Source organism: Eupeodes corollae, chromosome 1, assembly GCF_945859685.1.
Source record: "Eupeodes corollae chromosome 1, idEupCoro1.1, whole genome shotgun sequence".
Taxonomy (NCBI): domain Eukaryota; kingdom Metazoa; phylum Arthropoda; class Insecta; order Diptera; family Syrphidae; genus Eupeodes; species Eupeodes corollae.
Window position 1 is genome coordinate 112,237,137 of NC_079147.1, and position 14,188 is coordinate 112,251,324.

Consider the following 14,188-nt stretch of genomic DNA (forward strand, 5'->3'; position numbering starts at 1 on the left):
TTCTCATCAAAAATTGACCAGTGTTCTTCAAGAACTTTTGCAATTTCTTGAAAAATTGTTCTTCGCCGGGTTTTTGGATATCGGAGCTGGTCCTTTCTCTTTCTCCACTCCTCCAAGAAGAGCAGAATGGATTTATGTTCGCAACCTTAAAAAAGAGAATATAGTGGTTCTTCTTTCGGATTTTGAATGATCTGAAAGAATGACTTGTCTTTCTTTTTAGCTCCACAAGCTGTCCGCCTCTGTCTGCTTTTATACATAAAAACAAAAAAGTTAAATTTATTCATTTGAACAGAATTAATATATATTTACCTGTATTTTGTTCTACCTCTGGAACAGGATGAGGTTATTTAACTTCAGAATGCTGAACACAAGACTAGAGGTAGGACCTAGCAAACTGGCCATCTACAAAACGAGAACAAAAACTAAAATAAACTAAATGCTTCTCTAAATGTTACACTGTGTTTCCACAACTTTTAACATTATGAAGCTCCTATTTATGACTTTTTGCTTTAGAAGAAGTATAAATACATTGCTGAACCGAGTTCTTATATAATCCAAATTTGAGGGACTAATGAATCGAAGAATGAGAGTTATAAGGCTTGAGTACTTGATGTAGAAATGAGTCTTGAGACTGTCAAGAAATTGGCCGTTATTGTTTTTTTTTTTCAAATTGTAACCAAATGACTTGTAAATTATATATTAAATAAATTCTTATTCTTTTTAAATTCCAGGTTGAATTAACCGGAAATTCAATATACGAATATATTCATAATTTCGATCAAGATGAAATGAATGCGATATTATCCCTTCGACCTGATATGTACCAAAATCCAGTAAGTTTTTTTACATTTACATTTAAATTCTTTCTGACACAAAACTCATGTTTATTCTTAACTTTATCTTTTATAGGATGTTTTTATAAATTCACTAAATTTACCAACCAATACTCCAAATCCTTACGTTTCTGGTGGACAAGGTGAACGAGGTTCTTATACAATTGAAATAGAAAAAACATTTTTCCTACGAATGAAATGTGTTTTAGCTAAGAGAAATGCTGGACTGACATCTTCTGGATTTAAGGTAAAATTTAAAAAAACTATTAGTTTTAAAAGTAATGCTGTTATTAACATAATTGAACTTTTTTTTTAAATAAAAAGGTAATACACTGTTCTGGATACCTGAAAGCGAGAATATTTCCTGACTATGGAGATGGTCAAAGGTGTATACAAAATTTAGGATTAGTTGCTGTTGGTCATTCACTGCCATCATCAGCGATAACCGAAATTAAATTACATCAAAATATGTTTATGTTCCGAGCCAGTATGGACTTGAAGTTGATTTTCTTGGATGCAAGGTGAGATATTTTAATTTTAATTTAAAAGATACATCGTCAATATTTGAGCTACGTTAAAACAGGGTGTAATGGGAATTAAAAGCAGTTGTGTCCCGGAATATATTGTAAGTTTTGGAGCTCTACATTTGTGTAGAAAATTGTTAAATAATCTCTTTCTTTTCCTGCAATTATCGGAATACCTTTTGTTCTGCATGGAGGAAGTGTTCAACCCACACTATGATGCTATGTAAAACTTTTGAGCACCTTCAAAGTTTGAAAACCAAGAACTTTCTGAGTCATTAAAAAATGTTCAATCTTTTATTTCTTTAAAAATGGCTGAGTTTTTGTCGATCAGGACAATGGTCCGCTAACGTGATTCCATTTCCTTAAATCCAATATCTCACACCCTTTATCATAACAGAACAAAACCGAAACCACTTGAAAACAATTTCCATTGTACTATTTTAAATCAAATGTCGGCACTTAATTTAAGCTCATGATGATAGAAAGACTTCCACTTCTTCACCCCCCCTGATTCTTATGCAAATTCATGGAAATCCAATACGCTTGCCCAAATATTTATTTACTTCAGAAGCATCCCCCGTTGAATGTTACTTGTATACGAGGAACGATTAACCCTCAGAAATAAAGAATACTTAACACTATGCATTCCAGCCGAAACCATATGCCAGACATTATCCCACTCAATTACCCTCATCATTTGATGGGATTTAATTTCTTTTGTTATCTTTATGCTTCCTCCTTGGCCAGGACTAGGATCGATAGCCAATGGTCGGGGGAGATTTGTACAAAATATACACAAAATAATTGTTATTTTATAGCACAGTGTTCTTTTTTTTAAATTTTTTTACAGAGTATCTCAACTAACAGGATACGAGCCCCAGGATTTAATAGAAAAAACTCTTTATCAATATATTCATGTTGCCGATGCCTTGCCTATGAGATGTTCTCATCAAATACGTAAGCAATATTTTTGTTTCCATCTGAATTCCCCTAAAATCCTTTCTTTTATTATTTGCAGTGATGTTTAAAGGACAAGTTACCACCAAATATTACCGATTCCTTACAAAAGGAGGAGGGTGGGTTTGGGTGCAATCGTACGCCACTGTTGTGCACAACACTCGCTCATCTCGGCCGCACTGTATTGTGAGTGTGAATTACGTACTTAGGTGAGTAAACATCATCACGCACCATGCACGCGGAATTGTAAATAATAATTGTGAATCGTGTTTGTTTACTTCAGTGAGCTGGAAGCGAAGGAGTTCGTTTTGAATGAGATTCAAGGAGCTGTTAAAAGTGAACCACTTACCCCGGTGATTTCGTCACATGTGGTCCATTCGACGACACCGGCAACAGTGGGGACTCCTACCGCCATCACTCCCACTGTTACCTCAAAGGTCGAACAATGCTTCCAGTCCCGACTGTCACAAGGAAGTTTCGACTATGCCCAGGTCTACCCTACACCTGTGCACGATGTCACATCCAGCATAAACCAAAGTATTCAATTCGCCGACACCACTAGTAGCAATAGCAACTACTACAACAATCATTACTACTACGACTCCGTTGACGCCAATATTATCCGACCGTTTTCGGCGAATTCGAGCAGTTGTAGCAGCAGTTCCGAGAGTGAACGTCAAATGTCAACCGGAAATGCATCCATTATCAACGATACATCCCCGCACACCACCTACAGTGATCTAAGCCACAACTTCGAGCTCAACTACTTCTCGGACAACAGTTCAAATCCCCACCACAACCATCATCATCATCATCACCACCAGCATCCACATTCGCAGCAAAGTAATCATCACAATGGCGACTTACAGTCCAATCATCACAATCACGCCCCACATCACTCCCAACAGCATCATCCTGTCGAAAGTACGTTTAGTGATACCTTTAAAAATGTCAATGTCAACCCGCCACAATACACAAGCGTGATCGTAGAACCGCAACATTTTATAGCTAATGAGTTTGTTCACTAGGATTTTATAGGAAGTTATAGGATAAGGCTTAAAGCAAAGCAGGGATTCGTCTAATCAAAAAATCAAATCCACAAGACGCTAATATCGTTTTTTTTAATTTTTTGTAACAGAAGACCGAAATTACTTAAGTTAATTTCTTTTGGTTTCTCGTTACATCGATTTATTTCTAGATACATACACATATACATATGCACACATACATATATGAACAAATTGTAAACTAACACATTTAATTATAAGTATTTATAATTATAATTTAGTAGTTTTAACCTCATACGCACGTTGTCATTTATATTATTATTAATAATATAAAATAAAATATACTTTAAGAATAAAATTGTTAAAACAAAAAAACAAATTCGGTATACAAACATGTAAATATACAACATCTATATATTTATTGAAAAAGTAACGGTTCTTTTTATTAAAAAAATATCGTCCAACATAAGTTTTGTAAAATAATGTGGAAGCTCTCCACATTAAATTTCCACTGATGGAAGAAGAATCTTTCTCTAAATTTATAGGAGAACTTAAAGCCCGTTCACACGATTCGATATTTTCACCGTATCGGATAATTTCTCGATTCGGTGTCTTTCGGTTGGAGTGTTCAGACGGTACAGTAATTTAACCGTACACCGTACTCAACCCTACACCGTACTCGTACTCGTTCACAAAAACCACTATAAACTAGCAATAAATTATTCGACAGTAGCCCAGACGAAAAATGAACGCACTGTCTATAAAAACATTGCCACCATAAGCCGAATCGGTTTTTTTTTTACCGTACGACCGAAAACGATTTGCAGAGACAAAACCGAATGACAAAATCGGTAATTTTACCGTATACAGTTAAATGCCGTATCTTCTGAATATACTCATTTAAATTATATTGGTCCGGTCAATTTAGACAATTGAAATAACAAAAATTCCGACAGAGCCAAATTTTGGTGAAGACCTTGGGTTTATCCTAAGAAATAAAATTTAAAAGTCCCTATCAATCCAATGCGAGCTTAGATCGAAATCTCAAAATTCTCTACAAAAATGGTCCTAATGACTTTTTTTCTAAATAACACCGTTCCTGAGATATCGCGATTGTAAGAGTTATGTTCAAGATAATATGCACATATTTGCCCCATATATACATATTCAAGTGCTCAAGCAAGCAAAAATATCTATTTGTGTCAAACTGTCAATTGATATGATAATCGAACGATCAATCATGAAATGGACGAAGACAGAAGGAGGTATTTCTCGAGGAAGAAGTACAAAAGAAAGTGTGATAAGCAAATGGGTTTACGGAATTCATGCCATGAATACGGTATGTGACGGGTTGGAAACTCTTGCTAATGTTCGAATGGACACGTCAGATCAGAATGTAGATGCGAGTGATTATCGAGTTAAGAAAGATGCTGAAGATATTTAAATACTTCTAGACTGGTTTTCATCACATGATTCTTTTCCCAAAATTAACAAAATCGTACTTATTGCTTGTAAAGTGACGATAAGATAAATTGCTATAAAGCTCTTTTTTTCTACAGGAGGAAATCTTCAAAAGACACTTGGCAGTATTCGACACCAACAATTGTGGGACCCTTAACTACTAAAACCACCCCTTCATCAGGACCAATCTTGAAGGATCTACTACAGATTTTTCTTTCTTAACTTTGTATAATCACTTACATGGTTTCTTATATTCAAGACGGACTCCATTCAGAATTAGTATGACTTTGCAGTCTCTGGTTGTACGATACAGCGTATTTTTTAACAACTTCTGTAACCATTTCTATTTGTAAGACACGATGTAGATCGGTATTTCTTATGTACCGAGGTGCAAACCTTACAAATCTCCAGGTCCAGATCAAATCGTACCAGCTGAGCTACAATATACCATTGATATAACTTTTCCCATCATTGAGATGATCTTTAAAAGTTGTATAAACCTGGTCTATATACCTCAGCGATGGAGAGATGTAAAGGTAGTTTTCATTCCCAAGGCGGGCAAATGCTCGCCTAAGACCTATTAGCCTATCATCTTTCATTCTCAAAACTCTGCAACGATTGATCGATATCCATATACGTAACAACATTGAGAAGAGACTATCAATGTCTCAGCATACTTACTGCAAAGGGAAATCGGTAGAAACAGCCTTGCACACTCTGGTAAGACCTATCGAATACTCCCTAGAGAAAAAGGAATACACTATGGTGGCCTTCTTGGATATTGAGGGCGCTTTCAACAACGTTGACATATCCGCTATCAGTTCTTCTATGACGACCTTAAACGAACGTCGAATACTCAATCTGTGAGTTGATTAATCTTATGCTAAAAAGCAGGATCATCAACTCTAGTTTGGAAGATTTTTGCACAAAAAGGTCTGTCAGTAGAGGCACTCCGCAAGGTGGTGTTTTGTCCCCTCTCCTGTGGAACATAGTGGTTAACGAACTACTAATATCCCTTGAGAGGGAAGGCTACAGAGTGGTTGCGTATGCCGATGATGTTGCTATCGCCGTCACAGGGGAACATCCTAATACACTGAGAGAGCTCCTCCAAAATACACTCAATATGCTCACTAGATGGGCTGATCACTGGGGACTTAGTATTAATCCAGTTATTCCAGAAATTGTTGACACACCCAATTTTTCACTTAGATATTGGAGTTAAAAATTAATTTTGAATTTATAGCAATTAAAATTTCGATATTTAAAGTAACTGCAGGGAGCTTTGACAGCAAAGACGACGCCTTTTAGTTTAGCCTTACCCAAAAGACAAAGAGTTTGTAGCAAACACTTTTCAGAAGTGATGTTTACAAGCTCAAAAAAAATTCGTTAGGTCAAGACCGCTCAAAAAAACATATGCCATAAAGATAATTTCAAGAGTGAGGAAATGGTGGCTCATCAAGTGGATTTTAAAGAAATGGGCGAAGAAATATTCGAAGAATATTCTGTTATTCAAGAAATACAAGAGGAAGAAATAGTTGAAAAAGAAATTAAAAGCCCAGAAGATGACGTATTTGATGATATAGACTCGAAAATAATAAAACCCACTGCCCCCAACCTGACGTTTGGACATTTTCTTCCAAATACGTTTCAACGAATGAAATATGAAAGTTCGTTTCGGACTCAGATTCTAAGTCATAGGGTAGAATCTGGTATTTATGAACTTTGCACCTGAGAAGGTTATAGTATAGTCAAATACCATTACAGAAACTACAAAGTTGCTACTCTTTTAAACAAATTATTTGATTCTAGGACGTACATATATTAAAATTCCATGATTCATTTATTTTAAAATACTTTATGTTTATCAAATATAATTTTATTTAAAACAAACAAATAAAGTATTTAATAATTTATTTTGAGACAATTCGACGCACTTGAATTTCAAAAATTAAATGAAAAACTTCTCACCACAGCAAGTTCTAAAAAATAGGACCGCACTGGATCCTCCATTGGTTAAAAGTTGATGAACTTGTGCGGCGCGATTGGCTTGATTTCCTATTCATATTGTGTTCTTATTGCAGTCCTCAGCTAAAAGTAGCATCTTTTGCAAAAAAAATGGAAAGCACTGAAAGAAATACGAATTTTATTTATCTATACGAAATAAATAATTCATATTATAAGGTGGCTCATTTTGAATTTTATTGAATTCTTACGAAAATTAATAAAATGCTCTACCAGAGGGCCCATCCCCACTGGATCCATCACTTGGAAAAAGAGGTTTAGTGCCCAGATTTTTATTTTACGTAGGTTCGGGCATTTTAAATCAAAAGTTATACCCAATAACTTAAATTCCTGCCGAACACTATCCATGACCATTTATGCTGAACAAAAAGTATACAATCGAAATTTACAGCTTGCTTGTAAATATTTCGATGTTAAGAACAAAATATAGAATATAGCTTCAATGGTTCAGTGTTGTTTTGGAACGGTAAACATTTGATACAAATAGAAAACTAAATTTTTTGTAATATGGCGCAGGCGCAGACACTTCTTGTGATTTCGTCAATTCTATACCCAGAAAGCATTCCGGACCAGAATCTGATTGAGAACTGTTGGTCGCAAAAGGGAAAAAAATATGTTGTAAAAAGGTATCCCGATCGTCGCTAACAGAATCGTTTTTATTCAAATTTTTGAAAATTAAATTCAACTAGCAAGCCACGACTCTCGCTATTTTGTAGATATGAGAGCACAGGCAGTAATTTAACTTTAAACATTTATTTATCATTTTACCTGCATTTAATTTCCAGAATTATGAACATTGTCAAATCGAAAAGGAATGGTGATAGACTTTCACACGAGTGTATCATACTTAAAATTTTGAAAAATTGAGTGATAAGCGTATATCAGAGGGGTGCCATGCACGAATTCACACCTTTACTGATTCTGACAATTTCATTCAGCAAATTAGAAGTTACATACGCATGGAAGCGATGCTGCTTGAAAATTGAAAAGAGTCATATTATAGTGTGGTGTTATATTATCCTTTTAAAATATATAGTAAAATTCTTTTGTCTTGACATACTTTTTTTATTCAAAACAAAAAATTGTCAACAACAAACACATTTCATTACAGTGTAATTTATAAAACTAAAGAAATATTTGTACAGGTGGTGTCAAATATGAGGTAAAGGTCTGCAACTACAATCCAATCGATGTTGGCTATTTTAAATAAAGCATATAGAAATCAATCGCCTACTGGAAGTGGGAAGATACCAAACCACGGCGCCTTGAAAAAGGTTGTGCAAAGGCACTGAAACGCGATGTCAAGTGTCCCACCTAACCGCAATAGATTGGACGAACTGATTAAACCACCACAAATGTATCAATACCCACTCGGCCCGAATGAGGTGGAAAATTTCCTTTTTCACGGCTCAGGGGCCCCAGGGGCTTAGATTAGATTATATATTATATTCGGAAGAGAAAGCCACTGACTCTGGCCAAACTGGATGAAAAATATTCATATATATAGACGGTACATTCCGAATCGCTTCCAGGCTATTCTACCAAGTGTATGTGGTAATGCCGGAGAGAAGTAGTTTCGTGTTTCCAGTAGCGTATGGTTTGCTGCAAAATAAGACTGAGCAGAACCATGTCCAATTTTTGAACGCCCTTAAAGCGACTATGAAATGGCTGAAATAAATGCGGTTTGGCACGTGTTTTCAAATGTGCCAGTTGAGAGTTGCTTCTTCCACTTCGTCAAAAATATGAAGAAACAATTGGCTGCCAAACATTTGATGACACAGTATAACAACGATGCCGATTTCGCGCTTTCGGTCAGAACAATTGTAGCGATGGCGTTCGTACCTCCGGAGCGTTTGGAGGAACCGTTTGTCGACCTAGTGTCAGAACAAACAATTTTGTGAATCCGCTCATCGAAGGATGCAAGTCGAGTTTGGAGAAGATCATCCAACTATTTGGAAATTCGTAAAAACTCTCAAAAAAATTCAAAATGGGAGAGATAAGCACTATTAACAATTTTTTCGTGGAGAAGAGCCAACCACTAAAGGGTTGAAATATATAAGAGCAGACGATCGTACTTCGGAGTTATATGAAGGTGAGGGATTGACTTTTGGGTTGAGGAGTTTTTAAGAGGCATAGCCAATGATTTTATTATTTAATTGTAGATTACACTAGTCAAAAGGTTAGTTTTAATTATTTTGTTAAATGTATTTATTGTTTATGTTTAACATATTTATATAGTAAGTTTAAAAAAAAAATTAAATCAACTTCATTTCGCAATTTTTACGAAAAGGCTCCTAATATGGCCCAATTGGTTTCAAAATGGACCAGGGTGGGCCATATCAGGACTTAAATCTGATGATTCGTCTGGAACGAAATCTTCCTCACTTTCTGATGAAGACGATACTTTACGAACTTTACGATTAATCTCCTTTTCTCTTAGCTTTAAATTCTTTAGAACCTTCTGAAATATAAACCATACAAAGAAAAATAAGTTGAAGTCTATCATATGATTGAGATATTTCTACCTTCTTATCTAAACAAAGCTTAGTTTTTATTTCTCTTTCTAGCTTTGCCCCCTTTAAATTTGGTTCACCATTTTTTCATCGATTCTTCCAAAAGAAGAAAGAAGGGGAATATGAAATAATTTCGGATTTCCCTCGTTTTCTTCCACGAATTGATATTTTCTTAGTCCGGATGGGAATTGGAGAAATTTCATGGGGTGTACGTGTTATGAAAGAAGAAGGTTCCGAAAAGTGAAGTTATGTTTCTATTGATTTAGAATTTGATTCCAAAACTTCAGCAATTGACCTTATTAACGTAGAAGTGGACGGTTCATCTGGATCCGTCTGCATAATCTCGTGAGGACTAGTAGGCACATTCAACTGACCAGGAGTTTCTAAGTTGGTTCCATCAACTTCTTCTGCAGGCAAAAAATCGTGGTCCTTGAAGATATGCTTATCAAATGTACAAATGCCAGTGAAAGCACATCCATTCACCGCGATGTCTCCTGCTTGAGATTTTAGGAGGCCCGCCCGAAATCGAAATGCGTCAAAGCCCTTGCGTTGTTGATTACCCAGCGTCGATTTTCTTCTGTTAAATATTTTTTGAGGGGCCCCATAAATGTCTTGTCTAACGGTTGAATTGTGTGACTTGGGTGCGGAGGGATGGAAAGAATGTGGACTATGAGAATGTGATTACTCCTAGCCAAGTCCACAAGTTTAATATTCCTTGTGTGACTTGCATGTCCGTCCATTATTAGAAGCACAGGTGAAAATGCCTATGGCTTTACCTTGCTTATCCTGGAAATGAGTGAACCATTTCGTGAATAAATTCGTTTGAACCCATCCGGATGGATGATTAGCGTAAATGGAACATGGCGGTGCACCTTTCATTAGAATTGCATTGTCGCTTTTTATAGGGAAAATAAACATTGGTTGTACAAACGATCCCCCAGCACTCATGCACAAAATTGCGGTTATCAACAAGCCTCTTTCACCTGATGTTAGTGCTATTATCTGGCTTCGACCTTTGAGTGCCAACACTTTCGACACTTTGGATGGAACAACTGAAATTCCTGTTTCATCCACGTTAAATATTTTGTCAGGAGAGAAACGGTACGTCACCATAAGTTTTTCAAGGTGGTTGAAAAAAATGTCAACGTTTTCTTTTGAAATTCCACTAGCTCGAGCAAAAGACATCCAAGTCGGCTGCCGGAACGACAAAAATGGATGACGCTTATAAGCAATAACCGCAACCAGGACCTACCTGTAACTTCGTTTACCAATGAAAACGGGTTTGGTATATTGTTTTTTAGTGTCAGTTGAAATGCTAATGATTTTGTGTCATTGCGAGTAAGTCCAAAGAGTTTTCCCTCCATGTGTAGAGTATAATCAACCAAAGACTCTTCGAGTTCTAGCGGAAAGATGAGTGTTCTTTCTAGTTTTGCGCTCACCACTTTATCTAATGGTTTATTATCCTATCAATTTCCTTTGACGCTTTTAAGAAACCCATTTTTTTGTCTTTATATGAAGAGATTGCTTTAATGTTTAATCATATCTTCTTTCAGCTAAGTTTTTCCGTAGTGTTGTGGGTTTCTTAGAACTTGAAGCCATGATTCTTTAAAACAAAAACAAAACAAAAACATAAAGGCTGAGTTATATTCTGTTGCGGACGCCTGGTGAACTGCCTCCCAGACCTAGAATGCAAAAAGAAGATTGGTTAGAAGAAAGAAGAAACAAAAATTATTATTAGGTTTGTAAATAATAAACCGATGCATTAAATATTAAACAAACCAAGAATTATTTACCCACCACCATGTTGATTGTTGGGTTGATTTGGATTTGAATGACATAGACTACTGGTTGTAAAGACTTCGTACTTTATACGTTTACACGGGGGTCGAATTGAAATAGACCATTTCGGCTAAATGTCAATTCTGAAGCTAGATATAGATTTGTAAGGAAAAAGATGAATTATAGAGACACAGTACAATCATGCACGTTTACATCTGTTTTTTTTTGTTTTTATTTGTTCAATACGTACTTTTTGTTACAATCATGTGTCCAATTTTTCGTGTTGTTTTACGTACAAAACAAAGTTAAACGTCCAATTCTACGTTGAATATACGTAATGTAATGTAATCTTAATGTAATTAGACCCTTAACCTTACACACCATCTATCGGTTGAAGGTTACAAGCAGGAATTTCATTTTTTGAGTACATATTATGAATGTCATCAGAATGAAGTTCGAATTCGAAGTTGATTTTCTCTCACCAATACGAAGAAATGTTGGCTGAAACACAAACACGCTTCAGCTTCGGATTCGCCTGTCGTTTACGAGTTCAGCCATAGGAATTCAATGCATGCTATCAAAATGGAGCTTAGACCTCACGTTTTGTTTGACAATCGTAAGGAAAAGAACGTAATGTAACGTAATGTGACTCCAAACGGAAGCTCAGTTCATGGCTGAATCACATATACGCTTCAGATTCGGCTTCGTCTGCGTTACGTTGGGCATGCTTTGAGGTTGCTTTGAATAACATTTCTATTATGACATTTCTAAAATGACACTTCTGTCATTAGCAGTTGTTATTTTTTCTTAAAAGTTTGTTTTGGTTTGTCGTGCAGTAAAAATATGAATTTTGAAATCGAAAAAATTAAAATTATCGCGGAAGCAGCTTACACAGCTTATCGTGGGTATGTTGAGCTCATAGAGCAAGAAGAAGAGCAGACTGAGAGACGTTGATGGGTCCGGAAGCTCAATCTGCGGAGAGATGAGGAAGGGTTCTATGCTCTGAACTTTAACCAAATGAAGGACAAAGACCCAGAGCACTTCTTTAAAATAACAAGTATGTCTCCTAACGCATTTGAGATACTCCGCGCTCTTATTGAACCACATCTGGAGAAGACTTGTTGGAGAAAACCTATTGAACCAAGTGCACGACTTTTCTTAACTTTGTTGTAAGTTATTCAAGTGAAAATGTTTATTTCTTTGCTTACAACATTTTTCTTCAAGGTATTTATCCCAAGGAGTTCGTATGGGATATTCAACAGTTGCAAACATCATTTACGAAACAGCCGATATTCTTTGGACCTGCCTTATGTCCTTCTATTTATCACCACCAACAGAAAGTGATTGGAAGCGCATTTCTCATGACTTCCAAAATTTGTGGAATTTACCCAATTGTGTTGGAGCTATTGATGGCAAACACATCAATATTCAGTGCCCACCAGGAGCTGGTTCGGAGTACTACAATTATAAGGGACACCATTCGATAGTTCTTCTGGCCACTTGCGACGCCAATTATACTTTTGTCGCAGTTGACATCGGTGCGTACGGAAGTCAAAGTGATGGTGGAGTGTTTGCAGACTCATCTTTTGGTAGAAGGGTTTTAACTGGTCGAATAAACTTCCCTCCTCCCAGTCGTCTTCCGAATTCCAATTATACCTGCAACCATTACATGGTAGGTGATCCAGCTTTTCCCTTGAAACCATATTTGATGCGGCCATACCCTGGAAAACTACTCACGATTGAAAAACATAATTTTAATAAAAGGCTTTCTCGAGCTCGGAGAGTTATTGAGAATGCCTTTGGAATACTAGTCGCGAAGTGGAGAATTTTAAGTACAACACTTAATATGTTGCCTACAAATGCAGACAAAATCGTAAAGGCCAGTGTAGTGCTGCATAATTTTGTCAAGCTAAACGATTCAGCATACATAACTCCAGACTTTGTCGATCGCTACGATGAAAACGATGTCCTCATCGAAGGTCTCTGGCGAAGGGAAGTAGGACCACTTACGAAATGCAGGTCGATTGGATCGCACAACTCTTCTCAACTTGCGTTTGCGATGCGAGATAAATTAATGGAGTATCTAAATAACATCCAAATTTAAAAACGATTTCTTCAAATAAAAAAAAAGATCTTTGAATGCTTAACATTTTATTCAGTCTTTTTATTATTATTATAAGGAATTATGGTACATACAAATAACAAAAATGATAATTTAATTACAACAATTTAACAATTCAAACAACAAAAAAAAAAACAAAGTTATCACATAAACAGTAAATAATAACATAAATAAAAAAATAACATAATTAAAACAAAAAAACATCATTCCAACTGCTTTAGCAATTCCTCGTTGATATCCGCTAATATTTTGGCGTGCAGACGCATACGCACTGCTTCACTCAGCGGTTTCATGCGCTTTGCCATGTTAAGCATGAACTCCTCGTCCAAATCGTGCGCAGGAGCGGGTGCTGAGCTCAAATGGGCTGAGACAGTCGCATTCAACCCTCCAAGAAAGGATTTAAAATCCTCTTCGGCCCTTCTCTTTGTGCATCTCGCTCTCTTTGGACTTTGGAGTGATGTCGTTGCCGTCGTCATCGTCATTTCCAAAACTAAAATCATCCGCGCTAATTGGCGACGGCAACTCTGCAGCAAACTCAACTGAAGCAGTTTGCTGGTAGGTCCCTAATTGCCTGCAACAACACATAAAAACATTATCTAACACTATAAAATAACAAATATTGTGTTTTTATACCTTCGTGGTGTTAGCGATGGGATCAGGAACTTCAGCAACTCAAAAAACTCCCAGCTACATATCTCCCACTGCAGATCCACTCCCGGACGGTTGTTCCATCGAGCGCTTCTCCCGAACGAACCGGTCCCGAAAGCTCTTCCACCGCTGCTTGCACTCGCCAACTGTAGAAATAAACGAAGGTTATTATTTAAACTTGTTATTACTTTAAGCAATTACCTGGTCTGTTTAAAATTTGGCCAATCTCTTCCCATGCAGCATTTCTTTTTAAAACATTTTTATATGTTTTAGACCTGGAGTTATAAAGGAATTCCCGTTCCCTCACCAAGTCAATGAGTAG

The 14,188-nt window shown here is 36.4% G+C and overlaps 2 protein-coding genes across 3 annotated transcripts in view; both read left to right on the plus strand.

Moving 5' to 3' along the window:
- LOC129943176 (protein single-minded) overlaps positions 1–3,691 on the plus strand; it is a 56,937-nt gene extending 53,246 nt beyond the window's left edge. For both annotated transcript variants that reach the window (XM_056052450.1, XM_056052449.1), the window contains exons 4-9: positions 732–833; positions 910–1,080; positions 1,158–1,354; positions 2,208–2,314; positions 2,376–2,523; positions 2,598–3,691. In XM_056052450.1, the coding sequence (XP_055908425.1) occupies positions 732–833; positions 910–1,080; positions 1,158–1,354; positions 2,208–2,314; positions 2,376–2,523; positions 2,598–3,342 (1,470 nt within the window). In that variant the 3' untranslated portion in view covers positions 3,343–3,691. The remainder of the gene's footprint in view (positions 1–731; positions 834–909; positions 1,081–1,157; positions 1,355–2,207; positions 2,315–2,375; positions 2,524–2,597) is intronic.
- Positions 3,692–12,113: 8,422 nt separating this feature from the next.
- On the plus strand, positions 12,114–13,785 carry LOC129942793 (uncharacterized). The gene is made up of 2 exons (XM_056051868.1): positions 12,114–12,265; positions 12,321–13,785. The coding sequence occupies exons 1-2, from the start codon at positions 12,114–12,116 to the stop codon at positions 13,198–13,200; spliced, it is 1,032 nt and encodes a 343-aa protein (XP_055907843.1). The 3' UTR covers positions 13,201–13,785.
- Positions 13,786–14,188: the final 403 nt, after the last annotated feature.